General features: G+C 37.1%; 1 protein-coding gene across 5 annotated transcripts in view; it reads right to left on the bottom strand.

Moving 5' to 3' along the window:
• Positions 1-16,479, bottom strand: part of trpc1 (transient receptor potential cation channel, subfamily C, member 1) — a 30,474-nt gene that overhangs the window by 2,576 nt on the left and 11,419 nt on the right. For 4 of the 5 annotated variants that reach the window (XM_057824787.1, XM_057824783.1, XM_057824784.1 and 1 more), the window contains 5 exons: positions 16,118-16,257; positions 11,992-12,141; positions 3,617-3,801; positions 3,341-3,542; positions 3,000-3,194 (listed from right to left, as the gene is read on the bottom strand). In XM_057824787.1, coding sequence (XP_057680770.1) covers positions 3,000-3,194; positions 3,341-3,542; positions 3,617-3,801; positions 11,992-12,141; positions 16,118-16,257 — 872 coding nt within the window. Of the gene's footprint in view, positions 1-2,999; positions 3,195-3,340; positions 3,543-3,616; positions 3,802-8,935; positions 9,478-11,991; positions 12,142-16,117; positions 16,258-16,479 lie in introns of those variants that run through there. The other variant, XM_057824786.1, reaches the window with a different exon arrangement.

A 16,479-nucleotide genomic window follows, 5' to 3' on the forward strand; every position in this document is an offset into this window, starting at 1 on the left:
AACTAATTAATATTAATAATAGTCGTGGAATATTACTCCAGAAATGGTGAACATACTCACATTCCTGCATCACAACTTGGACTAAGAGAGAAATATGTAGAACAGGGGTGGGCAAACCGGTCCTCGAGGGCCGCAGTGGGTCCTGGTCTTTGTTCCAACTGACCCAGCACAGATAGTTTAACCAATGAGGTTTCAGCAGAAATGAGAAGCACCTGACTGCAATTAACTGATTGCACTTATAAAACAGCAGATTGGTGAAAAGGTGTCCTCTTAATGGGTTGCAACAAAAACCTGCACCCACTGCGGCCCTTTGTGGAATAGTTTGCCCACCCCTAATGTAGAAAATGAACAAGTCTCTAAAAATGTTGAGATGGCACTTTAAAGTCAGTGAAGTGCCTGCAATATATATACTGTATATATATAAATTGTATTTAGAAGTGTTTTTACCTTTTTCTGGATAGTAATTATTTTTGTTGTTATGTTTAGCAACTTGAGCTGTGGCTGTGGGTTAAGCCTACGCGTTCTATTTATTTCAATTTCATTTTAAAATATTTCCGTTATTTACTTGTTATTTCATTTATTTTAACAATTTTTTCAAGTTGATATTCCAATTTGCAAATATGTTGTTATATGTTTAAAAAAAATGTTCAATGGTATTTTTTTTAACCCATACATTTCAAAATAAGACATTTTAGAGCTATAATTGGCCTGTCACGATTCTTTTAGTAGGCGATGTATTGTCTTATAAATTATTGCGATATGATTGCCTGTTTTTTATTTTTATTTTTTAAACCTATTCAACCACGAATATAGTGACAATACATCCTAATAAATCACCTATTGAAATGGAATAAATTGTTATTCTTAAATGAAACAAACTATATTAACATTTATAAATATTAAAAAAACACAATGCATAATGAGCCACTTTAAACCTAGTTAGGTGCAGAATATTAAATAGGTGAAAAACCCACTGTCAATTTCATTGTCTGCCAATTAGAGCCCACTAAAAGTGTTAATTAGATCCAAAATGACTGTCATCTTGTCCTGCAAAGTGCGCATGTAACAAATTGGAAGCCAAATTATTATCTTTTATTACATCATAATATCATTTCCAATAAGAATTTTTATAATGGATGTCATTTTAAATTTATTCTCAGTGTAGAATCTGAAGTATATGTGATTGCCTTAAGAAATTTGATCATGACATGCTTTTATTTTGAAATGTTCACAGGAAGTACGACTGATAAGCCACTAACTGTAAACTTTATACTCAGTAAAAAGTAACAAAAACAAAATGCACTTCTTATTCTCATGCATGTTGTATCCGTGATAGATTTTTATTCCTTCTGTTTGCATCGCTTGCAAATTTGCATATCGCAACAGGCTTAGCTATAATTGTATTACCGTGATACTGCGGTATTTTCGCTTATGGTTATCATACGGTCAAAATCTCATACCGGCACATGCCTAAATAGAAGCGCGAAAGGGTGGCAGCAAACTTCCCAACAAGCAGTGGCTTAGTCGATTCTTTAAGATAGGCTCCAAGTTGTTTATTACTATACTCCCGTTAATATTTTAATATCAAATTAAACAAACAAACAAAAAAAACATTTGCACCATTAATCATTTCAGGGCGAATTTCGCTCGCGTAATGCTAACACACAATGTAAAACAACATTAGGGAGACCAAACGTCCTCTTTTGCCCGGACAAGTCCTTTTATTACGTGCCCTCCGGAGCGTCCGGCCGGGTTTCATAAATTCATGAAAATGTCCGGTTTTTATGATTTTTCACAGGACCAATTTGAAGAGAATCCCTTTGGTCGCTAGGGGGCAGCGCCTGCCTGCGTTAACGTGGCGCCGACTAGTAGGGGCGGGAGAAGGAGTAGATCTTCTTTTTTGTTGGCAGTTTACCCTTTGTTTCATGGAGAATTAACACCATCTACTGACGGTTTGTCGAGAGATCAGACTACAGTAAGGAGTTCAATAAGGAGTTCTAAAAGACATGGCTCCATACACCTTTCTGTAAGTTTATCTCCTGTTTATGTCGATCACGTGTTTTCTGTTGTATATAGGGTTATATGTGTACATAGAGATGCGGTATATTGTATGAGTCTTGTAATTGTTCTAAGTTAGTTTATTTGGTTGAATGCTAGTATTATAAATAGGTGTGTTTCTTTTGAGGTTTTTTTTAACGATAAATACGTATATAATGGCAACTGTTGACTTCTGTTGGAGATTTGTACGGGTGTAATCTGTAAAATCCCGTTTGCGTTTGGTGTCGCATCTCTGCGCTGCCGATGATTGTAAACTTTTATAGCAAAGTCTGATTTTGCCTCGCCTCCCGTACTCGCTAATAGTGTAGCAATTAGTTAGCTCGGCTGCGCTAGGCATGATGAGCTACGTAGTTTTGAACTGCTGCGTTTGGAAACATGCTGGTTGAATAGCTTGTCAATTTATTTTGGTTATTGTTTGCGTACAATCTAGAACATTGAATGAGAGTAAAAATTGAGTGGGAATAACAATTTGTCAACGACAATTCTCTCGATTTTAAAAAATGTTGAGTTGGCACATTGCCTACTGTGTGTGTGTGTATTGACTGGACTACATATCCATGGCTCAGCATTATATTATTTTTTTAATCACAATTTTTTTTTTTTTAATTGTTTCATTATTTTTTTTTAGGAAGAATAAAGCCTGTTGAATAACCAGTTGAGTAAAAAAAAGTGGGCGATATAGGCATCTTTGAGTGATACTCGAGTAAAATTCAAGTATCTCGAGGCAGGGACGAGTGTCCTCTTTTTTGGAAATCAAAATATGGTCACCCTAAACACCATTAAGCGTCTAAACTAGACTAGCATAGATGTCGCAGTTTTGTACTTCCTTAAGTAACATAAAAAGTGCACAAATGTCTAGTATGACAAGAAGAAGCACAAAGTAAAGATGTAGACTACAATTCCTATGTTGTATTTGACACGAAATAGGTGATAGTTCTCACCTTAAGGCTGTTCTGTCTCTTGACTCTTCCCTTGGACGTGTGCGAACAGATCCATTTGCTCATGCTGGTGAGCAGGTAACAGACGGTCTTAGGCGAGGGCAAGATGTTGAACGGAGGCGGCATTGTACACTTATCATCAAAGTAGCTTAGCCAAAGTTTGGCCCGGGCAAACTTCCACTCTTTGTCCTCATGATTCTGATAAACAATATATGATATTAAGAAATAACAATCAATAAACTCTTGAAATCCACATTTGGACAGCCTAAATCTGTTTTGAAACACATACTGTACATATTATAAAAGCTAATAAAGGTGACATGGTTGTTAAGTGGGACACTCACAGCAATTTGTCTGAAGCTTTTATGGAGCATGGCCACCAGCAGCTTGGTAAGTACAATAACCACCACAATGTTGTAGGTGCCTATAATCAGGGCGCCCACAAAGGAGCGCAGTTCTTCAGTGTAGCTGATGCGTGTGACGAAAAGCGCCACGTGAGCCAGCGAGAAGATGTACCAAAACAGGGCGTAGCAAGTACCCATAAACCTGCAAGAATGGAACAACAAACAATAAATCACCTCCCAAACAAAACGTTCTGTGTGAGGTTAGCCCATACGTACGTGTGGAAGGCGTCATTGCTCTGCTGTTGGCAAAAAATCCCCTGGCAATCGCTGGGCGGATTCTTCTCCGGGTCTTTCTGGTCCTTTCCATAGAGCTGAGTAAGTCCAATGGTGAATGAGAACAAGACGAGAAGGAAAAGACCTAGAAACTTGCCGAACTCCTGCAACATCTGACCCATGGAGATCTGGTGAGAAAAGGTTGTAATGTGAATAATTATCCATGCAAGAAGTTTATGTGACTGTTTCTCTTCTGATCCCAGGCCTTACGTTAGTATTCTGTAGTTTAATGTTCTTCATTATGCATGTTTTGGGGTTTTACAATGTGTCAACCTGAATAACAATTTTTTTTCATAGTTCCACAGGCCTTTGTTCCATTTGACCATTAAAAATCATAGCGCCTTTTTGCCCTGGTTGCTCTGAACACAAATTCCCAAAGATCATTAACTGTTATTTATATCTTTGTCCGATGATCATCCTTCATATGTTCGTCATCTGCCACCTAGAGCCTCTGTTCTGTGAAGACATAAAAACCATGCTGGTCCCCCTATGTTGACTTTACCTTGACACCATGACCATATGGTTCTGGTTTTCCAGGAACATTCCTGTTTTCATTTTCCTTTACATTCCAAGTACTGTCCTTGGAGTTTGGAGTACAGTAATACGTTGAACATTTTCTCTAGGTTCCTGGCTTGAAAGCCTTTGGATCACCGAATTTTGCCAAGGTCTTGACCTTGTGCAGTGGTCAGCAATCCGCGGCTCTAGAGACATGTGGCTCTTTAGCGCTGCCCTAGTGGCTTCCTGGAGCTTTTTCAAAAATGTTTGAAAATTGAAAAAGATGGGGGAGATAAATGTATTTTTAGCTTTAATATGTTTTTTGTAGGATGTTTTTTGTAGCAAACATGACGCAAACATTCTTCTAAAGTATTAATTAGGGTTGTTCCGATCATGTTTTTTTGCTCCCGATCCGATCCTGATCGTTTAGTTTCGATTAGTTTGAGTATCTGCCGATCCCGATATTTCCCGATCAGATTGCTTTTTTTTGCTCCCGGTTCAATTCCAATCATTCCCGATAGTTTTTCCAAATCACATACATTTTGGCAATGCATTAAGAAAAAAATGAATAAAACTCGGACGAATATATATATTCAACATACAGTACATAAGTACTGTATTTGTTTATTATGAAAATAAATCCTCAAGATGGCATTTACATTATTAACATTCTTTCTGTGAGAGGGATCCACGGATAGAAAGACTTGTGACTTTGTATATTGTGACTAAATATTGCCATCTCGTGTATTTGTTGAGCTTTCAGTAAATTAAACTGTAGCCATGCCCCAATGCATGATGGGAAGTGGAACCATGACTGTGCGTAGTGCTACCAATTGATATATCTTCTCTGCGTTGGGAAATAAATTAAGGTGTTCAGATAAAGATCAATTGCTACCTTGCTTCCCCACATTGCTTCCCATGATATTTCTAATCATAGGGAGAGGGATTGTTAGGCTTTAGCCAATTAAAATAAGCCTCCAAAGGCTGCCAAAATTCACTCTACTCATTTTACGCTGCCTTTTATCTCTCTATATAGGTAAAACGGCGCCTTTACAGATTGAGTGCGACAATGCGTGAGTGGGTTGTGCAACGCATGCATTAACTGCGTTAAATATTTTAACGAGATACATTTTTAAAAAAATTTATCCCGTTATCGGGATAAATTGATAACCCTACCTTAAGCCTAAACTAAAGACTCTGGATGAGTGTAACATATTATGTCTGTAATGTTAAATACAATTAGAAAACGATTTAATTAAAGAAAAAATATATATATATATATTAAAAAAAGGCATGGCCAATATTTTTTTGCCGATTCCGATACTTTGAAAATGACGTGATCGGGACATCTCTAGTATTAATATTTTAATGAAGTTAAACTTGAGGTGGCATAGTACAACAGAGTAATCAAGTGGTACGTCATCTTTTACAGGATGCACTGTGGGGAAAAAAATGTATTTTCCGCACTATAAGGCGCATCGGAGTATAATGAGTGGCCCGTTCTAAAACCGTTTTCATGTATAAGGCGTTATAAGGCATTATAAGGCACAGTAGTAGTAGTTGTAGTGGTTAGCATTGCATTATGCATCTACAAGATGGAGCTGAGCTAAATGGAATGTCAAGCCATGATTAACTAATATTGATCCATATATAAAGTATATGGGATTATAAGGCGCACTGTTGGCTTTTGAGAAAATTGAAGGCTTTCAGGTGTGCCTTACAGTACCGAAAATACAGTAATCATGAAGGCTTATGATGTACCGTATTGGCCCGAATATGGGACGGTGTTTTTTGCATTGAAATAAGAATGAAAAAGAGGGGGTTGTCTTATATTCGCGGTCTAGACGGCATACCCATTCACGACACTAGATGGCGCCAGATATAATTGAAGCGATGTTCTGTCATGACAGATCTCAGCTACTCTCAAGTTTAACCAGTTTGCATTATTTTATTGCAATGTTTTTCCTCATTCAGATTTTTTTCAAGACTACAGTTAGTTAGATTTCACTTTGATGGTTGATGCAGTTATTGCAATGTTGTTGTTTTATCACAATAGATTGGTTTATTTACATTTCAAAAACCAGAAGCCATTCATTTACGAATGTGAGTGCACTTTAGTTTACATATTTAAATGTTCAGATATTAAGATTTGAATGAGGCAAAATAACATGCTTTTTCTCTCATATATATTGTTATATTCATTTGTTTCGGATGTAGTGTAATTATTTTCTGTATAAAAAATAATTTGGTGTTCAAAAAGTCTTTTTTCAAACTTGAGACTTGAAAAAGAGGGGGTCGTCTTATAATCAGGGCAGTCTTATATTCGGGCCAATACGGTATTTGTAGCCACTTTAGTCATTTTTATAGTAGGCTAATATAGCTAATATAGACACATACAGCATTTGTTGTCTTCATTTAGAAGGTGTACTGTATATAAGGCTTTCAATTTTTTGTGGCTCCAGACATATATATATATATATATATATTTTTTTTTTTTGCTCCTATTATAGGGATCTTTCATCATTTTGGGTTGCCGACCCCTGACCTAGTGCATTCATTTTGTGTTTTTATAGTTTTCACATCAGGCCACCTGCCAAGCTCAGTTAAGCCGCCGGAGCTTCTATATTAAGCGTATCCCAAGTGGTCGACTACACTGGGAGTATTTAACAGTGACAAGGGAAGGGATCGCCATCTGAGACGAGATGCATGTCAAAACAAGCTAAGCAAACAGTTTGGCAGTTTGCTCGCCTTGAGATGCAAGGCTCAGTGGTCTTCCCACATACTAGGAACTGTGTTGCTGTCAGGTTTTTGGGCAGTTTGGGAGCGTGTGTTCTGACCTTCCCGGAGCTTCTGTCAGCCCTCTCAAACAGATAAGCCCCCATCAAAGACTCTAAATATTTGATCCACTCCCAAAAATACTACATGCTCTGTGATTTTTTTTTCCCGCTCAATGTCTATTTGATGGTAATTCGGTAAATATGCAACTTAAGGGTGTGTATTGCCTCACATCTGGCGATACGATTCATATCACGATTCACAGAGGTCACGATTCCATCCCGATACTACACTTTAAGACGATTATTGCGATATATGTATCACTTTAGAAAAAAACATATCCCTTTACACGTAGTTCGTAGTTCGTTACATTTAGTTGAGTAACTTTTTGAGAAAAAAGTACTTCTAAGAGTAGTTTTACGAAGCTATACTTTTTGAGTAGATTTGTGAAGAAAATAGACGCAATTCTTACTCCGCTACTTTGGGCTACACAAGAATCGTTACATCGTTCCTCTTTATTTTTCATGTTAGATTTTTTTTTTTTTTTTGGCCAGCGATGCCAAAAGTAGAGACGTGCCTGGTGTTTTACCAGGGGAGCTCTCCCGATTTCACCAATGAAATGTTGCAACAATAATCACATGACTCCATCATACAATCAGACGCAAGCTTGCCATTCTATCTTCATGCCAGTCTGTTCAATCATGTGGTGTCTTTAAACCACCATAAAAAATGACGTATTTGATATAGAGCGGCACCCTCAACATGACTCGAAAGCACGGATTTTAACCTCTCTCCCAGTTTTCATTTGGCACCGATTGACCACAGAAAACTGGAGATATGGTTCCTTTTAATTTCATGATAGTAATTATGAAGGAATTCTTCACTATTCACACTAAGATCTATTTTTTCCACAAGAGGACAGTCATGCTCTTTTTTTTTCTCTTGTCGGAATTCAAATTTTTTTTTTCATTTCTTTGGCAAAATGTGGTTATGTTGTACAGTATCACAACAGTCCATATAGATAACTTTGTGCTCAGAAAAAATACCAATGTTTAAATTAAAAAAAAAATAAAAAATCCAACAAAAAAATAAGTAGTTACTCACAATGTTAGTCATTACTTGAATATTGCTTTCACCAAATACTTTTTTATTTGTACTTGAGTACATTCTATGGACAACTACTTTTACTTTTACTCGAGTAATATTATTTTGAAGTAACGCCTACTTGAGTAAAATTTTTGGCTCCTCTACCCACCTCAGTTAAAATGGACATAAAAGTATATCTATATCAATTTATTCTTGAAAGCTCATCCAGCACTCAAGTAAACATGTTTTTTTTTTTTTTTTTTTAATGTTTGAACAACATATGGCTTTCATTTTTACACTCTCTCTTTTTTAGTGCAAACCAGCTTTAGTCCGCATGTGCTTAAACCGATTGGACTGTAAATATGGGGAAAAAAAAACATCTTAAAGGATGTATAGCATGTTAATAACGAACAGCTCCTTAAAAGAAAATGGCAGGTCGAAACATTAGCTTGAGCATCTAGGTACACAAACCACCACAGGGCCAAAACACCATTTTTTGCATTGCACAGCTTATGTCTGGTGTGACCCTTGTCACACTCCATGCCTGTTTTTGCAGTAAAAGCAAAAATGACCATAGATTTCAGACTAATAAAGGTGCGTCAGGGCATCGCGTATCTCCATCCCTGCCATGTTAAAACCTTTGCTCTGTGGCGCCAAATCCCGCGATACCATTGTGTAAAGAAGCCACCCGGGATAACTCTCGCAAGATGTTGTTGTTACCAGTGTTGTTAATAACGGCGTTACAATATAACGGCGTTACTAACGGCGTTATTTTTTTCAGTAGTGGGTAATCTAATTAATTACTTTTCTCATCTTGGCAACGCCGTTACCGTTACTGAGGACGGAAAGGCATGCGTTACTATGCGTTACTATATTGGTCGAAAAGTCTGAGGGAGACGGACTCACCGAGACGACAGAGCAGGAGTATGGATGAGGAAAGAAAGTTGTGACGCCGAGCAAACGCGATGCTAGGTAGCTCCAATAATACATGTTGTAGCTAGTACAAACTACGCGCGCATGTTATGGTAGATATGGTAGACATGATAGATATCACATGTACTGTACATAGATATAACTAGATGCAAAATGACAGACATGGCACTAAATGAGTTAGTAGACAGCCGCCATCTTAAAGCAGTACTTTTTAGGACGGCTCTGTTGTAGAGAACCTAAGTAACTTTTTATCTAAAATACTTCTAAATCGGCAAAATCTTGACTTGAATCTATCTTTAAATGATGAAACAGTTTTAAAACTTTCATATGTTGAAAGTAGAGAGAAGGGAACTAATGCAATAATGGGAGCAATTTTAACAACTTTTAACAGCTGATTCAGGGTAAAGGGTAAATTAGGGTAAAGAATTGGGCTCGGGCCAATTGTACCAAAAACCTTCACAAAAAACTTCACATAGTGTGGCCAATGTTTTTTTTTTTTTTTTTTTTTTTTTTTTTTTTTTTTTTTTTACTTTGCCAAGTAACTAATTACTCTTACATTCAGGTAATTGAGTTACTAACGCAATTACTTTTTGGGAGAAGTAATTTGTAACTATAATTAATTACTTTTTTTCAGTAAGATTAACAACACTGGTTGTTACTGCAGCAGAATGCAAAGCAGCTGCGCGCTTCCACCAGTTGGACGGGAGTAGAAGTGCACTGTATTGTTTATTTCCACCAAAAACGCGTGAGGATCGATACATTCGGATTTGGAATCCATACGAGAATTGTGTGATGTAATATTTATACACCCTTAATGCAAATGATCAAGCCAGCGGTGTGTCCAAACTATTAGCGTATCTGTTTGAATGTTACGAGGTTCATATTTAAAATTATTTCCAAGCAATGGTGCAACGAATAATCGATTAACTGGAGTAATTCGAATTGAAAAAAAGCTTCGAATCAAATTTTGCTGCTTCGAATAGTCGTTTAATTAGAGTGGAGTTGTAATGGTTTGCTTCGAAAGTGTTTGCATTTAGTTTTATTGACTTGGGTGGATACACTGACCTCTGACCTAACAGTGAATATGACATAACTCATTTAACATGGCTGAATCCAACTGCTTCCTGTTAAGACCAACATAAATTAAGTTTTTGTTTGTGCTCATGGTTTTTTTATGCATTCGGTATTTAGTTTGTAGGTACATATACTTAGCTATTCTTTTTGTGGGAATGTGTGTTTGAATGATTTGTTTAGCTCATTGTAAAAAAAAAAGCATTTTATAGCATTTAAGCTAGCGGACTTTTGCTGTGCAAGTTAGCCAATTGTTATTTTGTTGTACTTGGGTCCTCATTTATTTATTTTAGGGCAGTCAAACGATTAACATTTTTAATTGAGTTAATTACAGCTTCAAAATTAATTAATTGTAATTAATCGAAATTCAAACCATCTTTAAAATATGCCATATTTTTCTGTAAATTATTGTTGGAATGGAAAGATAAGACACAAGACGGATATATACATTCGACATACGGTACATAAGTACCGTATTTGTTTATTATAACAATAAATCAACAAGATGGCATTAACATTATTAACATTCCGTTAAAGCGATCCATGGATAGAAAGACTTGTAGTTCTTAAAAGATAAATGTTAGTACAACTTATAGAAATTTTATATCAAAACCCCTCTTAATGTTTTCGTTTTAATAAAATTTGTAAAATTTTCAATTAAAAAATAAAGTAGTAGCTCACCATTGTTGATTTCAATAATTACACAATGCTCATTCATGGTGCTGAAACCCATAAAATCAATCGCACCCAAGCGCCAGCAGAGGGCGACAAAACACCAAAAAACAAAGGTAACAAGTGGACATTACATTGTGCTGTCATTTTAATCTGTTTGAGCGGGGCATGTGCGTTAAATGCGTCAAATATGTTAACGTGATTAATTAAAAAAAAATTAATTACCGCCCGTTCACGCGATAATTTTGACAGCCCTTATTTATTTATTTATTTATTTATTTATTTTTAATACTGTTTTAGGCTGAGCTCGGGTATTTTAATTTATTTTAAATGAAAGTGCAGTTCTGCATAGTTTGCATAAATTTCTGCAAATGTTTTTTTTTTTTATTCTACATTCGCATTTAATGCTCTTTTGAAAGTGCAATATCAGCAAGTCTTTGTTTTACATCACCTAAAATATATTCCGCAATGCATTAAATGTTCCTAATCAGATTACTCAATTATTCGAACTAACTAGTTGAATGATTAATCGACTACTAAAATAATCGATAACTCTGGCCCTATTTCCAAGACATTTTAGTTAATTTAAACACACTATTATTGTACCTGAAATACGGTACTTTATGTCGCTGCACATGTACTGTACATGCATGCTCAATTTTTCCAACCGCATTAAGTTGCATCAGTGGGACAATGATGGGAATGATAGAATGGGAGAAAACCTTCCTAACATGACTGACTCACACGTGGTAATGCGTGGGCATCTGCTTCATGCAGTCCCGACGCTGATCACTTTTCCATTTGGTCCAGACAGACAATGATGTCACATTGACTAAACCAGAGCCTGAGGGTGAGGTGTGTGGAACAACGAAAAGGTGGAGTGCACTCATAAGTCATTATCTGTTTTTGGCTGTTTTAAAAGACAGATTAGCCACAAACATGGCAGTCTGACTGGCTGGAAACAGAAGCCACACAATTATCTCTCCGTTAGACTGCTTGTGATGCAATAAAAACATAAAAATGGAAAAAGAATAAAAATATATTAACATACATTTTCAATAAAAACATTAGTCTTTGCTTCTCTGCTGGCATTGCCTGTGGTGTTGACTTGAACCGTGGGCGTTAAAAAGCACATTTTCAGAATCTATCCATTTCAGGAGGCATTTTATAATGATGACATAACTGCATTTTCAGAGCTTGTTCTTTCACAGCTGTGCGCATCCATAACTGCATCCCACACACTGTCATCTAAAAAAAACCCCCAAAAAAACCCACATCTTTCCTACCTGCAGTGGCCCCAGGATGGAGCTGGTAGTGTACATAAAGAAGAGGCGCAGATAGCTAAGAACGTTGGCAAAGGCGAACAAGCCCTCGGCCACAAGGATGGGATGGAAGGCGTCCCATTTTTTCCTCTCAGTCTCCCCAACATTATTGAACTGCGGAGGAAAAAAAACATTTAAAAATGTTATTCCAGTTTTCTTCAAGGGTGCAATCAAATCTTTTAAACTCTGAATGCACCCTTATGATCTGGAACATTCCAGAACCAAGAATAATCGAGAGAATGTCTGCTCCTTTCTGAGGATTCTCTTGGATGGCATCTGAAAGAATTGTGCTGTTGAACTGGTTGTATACAAATTGTTGTTCCTTTGGAATGCTCACTTGTGCGAGATAGATTTCAGTAACTCCAAAAAAAAAAAAAAAAAAAAAAAACCAGTGTGAAAAGTGCTATAATTTTTTATCGTTAGCAGAGGTGGTTAAAGTAGTCAAACCCTTTACTCAAATAAGAGTAGTGTTACTTCAAAAGAAGATTACTCAAGTAAAAGTACTTAAGTACAAAAGTATCCGGTGAAAAGAATACTCAAGTAGCGTAATTTTCGCACTCTTAGGCACACCTGACTATAAGCCGCTACCCACCAAATTTGGCACGGAAATGGCATTTGTTCATAGATAAGCTGCACTGGACTATAAGCCGCAGCTGTCCTCACTGTATTATGGGATATTGACACCAAAAGATATTAACCGGTATACTTTATTTGAAAGCAGCATCATACAACTGTCATATGACCAAATGAACCACCATGAAGCTTTGAACCAATTGGTTGCGAAGCTTCATGCTTCAAGAAGCTTCATTTGGCCATCACTGGGGAGACAATCAATCTCTGCTGCCACCTGCTGTCAACACTGTTATTGTCTAACATGCATTGCAGCGCTAAAGATTTAAATAACAATCAAAATTCATGTTCTGTGCGAATTATTTCTTCAGTTTCTGTGCCAGTTGTTTCATTAATTGCTCGTAAAGATGTCCCGATCGATCGGCATCCTGATCAATCAGGTCCGATCACGTCATTTTCAAAGTATCGGAATCGGCAAAGAAATATCGGACATGCCTTTTTTTAATATATTAATTTTTTAAAATTAATTCCTTTTCTAATTGTATTTAACGTTACAGACAAAATGTCTTACACTCATCCAGAGTCTTTAGTTTTGGCATAAAGTAGGGCTATCAAATTTATCGCGTTAATGGCGGTAATTAATTTTAAAAAAGTTAATCACGTTAAAATGTTTAACGCAATGCGCTGCATGACCCACTCACGCATTGTTGGGTTCAATCTATAATGGCGCCGTTTTACCTATATATAGAGCTAAAAGGCAGCGTAAAATGAGTAGAGTGAATTTTGACAATCTTTGGAGCTTTTGTTTACTTGGCTAAAGCCTTAAAATCCCTCTCTCAACAATTAGAAATATCATGGGAAGCAATGTGGGGAAGAAAGGTAGTAGTTGATCTTTTTCTTATCACCCTATGTTATTTCCCAACGCAGAGAAGATATATTAATTGGTGCCACTACGCACAGTCATGGTTGCACTTCCCATCATACATTTGGGCAAAACAGTTAAATGGCTACAGTATCATTTACTGAAAGCTCAACAAATACACTAGATGGCAATATTTAGTCCCAATATACAAAGTCACATTTATCCTTTAAGAATTACAAGTCTTTCTATCCGTGGATCCCTCTCACAGAAAGAATGTTAATAATGTAAATGCCATCTTGAGGATTTATTGTCATAATAAACAAATACAGTACTTATGTACTGTATGTTGAATGTATGCATTCGTCCGAGTTTTATTCATTTTTTTCTTAATGCATTGCCAAAATGTATATGATCGGGAAAAATTATCGGGAATGATTGGAATTGAATCGGGAGCAAAAAAAAGCAATCGGATCGGGAAATATCGGGATCGGCAGATACTCTAAAACGATCGGGATAAGATCGGGAGCAAAAAACATGATCGGAACAACCCTAATTGCTAGTTATGGTATTTGGTAAGACTTAATTTGACAGTGGCGCCATATGACTGTCATTAGACAATCATAATTATGATATGACACTGAATGCTTATAACAGATGCCATTTAGTGTTATCTGGCAAATTATCTCTCTTTTGAACGGATGTAAAAGATCCAAGCTGGACATAAATGGAGTTAGTGACATAATTTGCAAGATGACACTTAATGGCACAAGCATTCAGTAATGTCCATGATAGTGTTATGTCATAATTATGACAGTCTTATGACAGTGTTATGATGCCACTGTCAAATAAAGTCTTACCTATTAACCCAAATAAATCAACAAATAAGCCGCACTGTACTACAAGCTGCAGGATTCAAAATGAAGGAAAAAAGTAGTGATGGGGGAAAATATTACATTATGCCTATGTGATGTATGATTGCCTCTGTGACCTAGATTGTCCGCCACTTCGACACCATAGTATTGTTTTTCACCTTGGGTTCCATAGTTAGGAGGGAATCTCATAAGATAACTTGTTTTGCACCATAGTATTGTTTCTTACACGCCTGGGTTCCATAGTTAGGAGGGAATCTCACGAGATAACTTGTTTTGCACCATAGTATTGTTTCTTACATGCCTGGGTTCCATAGTTAGGAGGGAATCTCACGAGATAACTTGTTTTGCACTCATAATATTTACCGTGGGAACACAACATCTGCTACCAGATGGCACAACCTGGGAACCACGCAAAGAAAAGCCCCATTTTCGAGGGGCTGAACCAAACGTAGCTTCAATGTTTGTCACTGGACGGGGGTTGGCCGTCTCCGCCCTCGTGTGGCGCGTTCCTACAAAAGCCGGGCATTTCCGGGCGACCAGTGAAGTCCGCCAGTGGGTCAAGTACGGATCGCCTGGCTTTGTTCCGTCGCCGCCTTACCGGAGCGTTGGCTCCCCGCTCATTTCACGTTGTCACGGTAAGCGATTTTCATTGCTAAGGAACACCTGGTTGTGCTGTAACGGTAGCGTGGGGATTCTGGGATTGACAAACTCAAATCTCGCGTCATCGTTACCATTTGTTATGCTTGTTTTTTGATACTTGCTAGCTTGCTCTTGTGGGATTGGAATCAATAAATCTCATTTGTTCTGCATTTTCTAATCAATAAACATCGTCTATTGAGCAAAAGTGTGCTGGTTGCTGACTCACCGCGAACCCAGAAATTTCGGAAAACAAGTAGCAACTTATAGTCCGACAATTACAGTAATGAGTAAAATTGTGAGCAGCTGCTTTTTTTTTTTTTTGTTAAACAATGGTATTTTTTTCTCTCAGCACAATCTTATCTATATGAACTGTTGTTATAATGATACTATATAATAACCCATTACATAACCACATCAAGCCAAAGAAATACCCCCCCCCCCAAAAAAAAATCATTTAATTCTGGCGAGAGAAACAAAAAGAACGTCCAAAGAGCACGAGTGCCCTCTAGTGGCAAAAATAGTTCCTAGTTTGAATAGCGAATAGTTCCTTCATAGTTACAATTATTAAAATTAAAGGATCATATCTCTGGTTTTCCGTGGTCAATCGGTGCCAAATAAAAACTGGAGAGCGGTTTAAATCCACGCTTTTGAGTCATGTTGAGGGCAGAGCTTTATGTCAAATTCAATTTGTACGGTGCTTTAAAGACGCCACGTGATTGAACAGGCTGGCGTTAACATAGAACGGCAAGCTTGCGTCTGATTGGTTTAATGGAGTCGTGATTATTGTTGCGATGTCTCATTGGTGAAATTAGTAGAGCTACTCTTGGCATTGCTGGCAAAAACAAAATAATAAATTTAATATGTAGAATAAGGAGGACAAATATAACGACTCTTGCATAGCCCAAAGTAGCGGAGAAAGAGTAGCGTTTTTTTCTTCACAAGTCTATTCAAGTAAAAGTAAAATGTATGGCTAAGTAAAACCACTGAGTATATTTTTCTCAAAAAGTTACTCAAATAAATGTAATGGACTACATGTAACGTGTTACTACCCACCTCTGATCGTTATATATTTATTATGAGTGTATAAGATTGATTTTCATTATAACACATGGGAAGTGTTTTAACTAGTGTGGTTGTGTGTGTGCACCTTGCTGTTAGCAACTATCTTGAGGGCAAAAGTAGCCAGGTAAAGGGAATTCATGACAAAGCTCAGTTGATTCCTCGACTCGTCCAGGAAGTCTTCCAGTCCCTCGTACCACAGACGCTTCACATCGGACCACACCATTCCTGTAGGACACATAACAATTTTGCTTGTAAGTACACATACTTACATTTTACCCTTCGCATTCACATGTATATACAATTTAGAATTATGACTGAAGCAACACACGCTTTTGGAATGTGGCCAGTAGTTGGAGAAAAACCACATAGCTTTCCTACTGTATAATTCACGCATATCTAGGGAGGAAAGATCTGGGTGTTTATCTAATTTAGGCTTCTCTCCCTGTT

The sequence above is a fragment of the Corythoichthys intestinalis genome, chromosome 20 (genome assembly GCF_030265065.1).
Source record: "Corythoichthys intestinalis isolate RoL2023-P3 chromosome 20, ASM3026506v1, whole genome shotgun sequence".
Lineage (NCBI taxonomy): Eukaryota > Metazoa > Chordata > Actinopteri > Syngnathiformes > Syngnathidae > Corythoichthys > Corythoichthys intestinalis.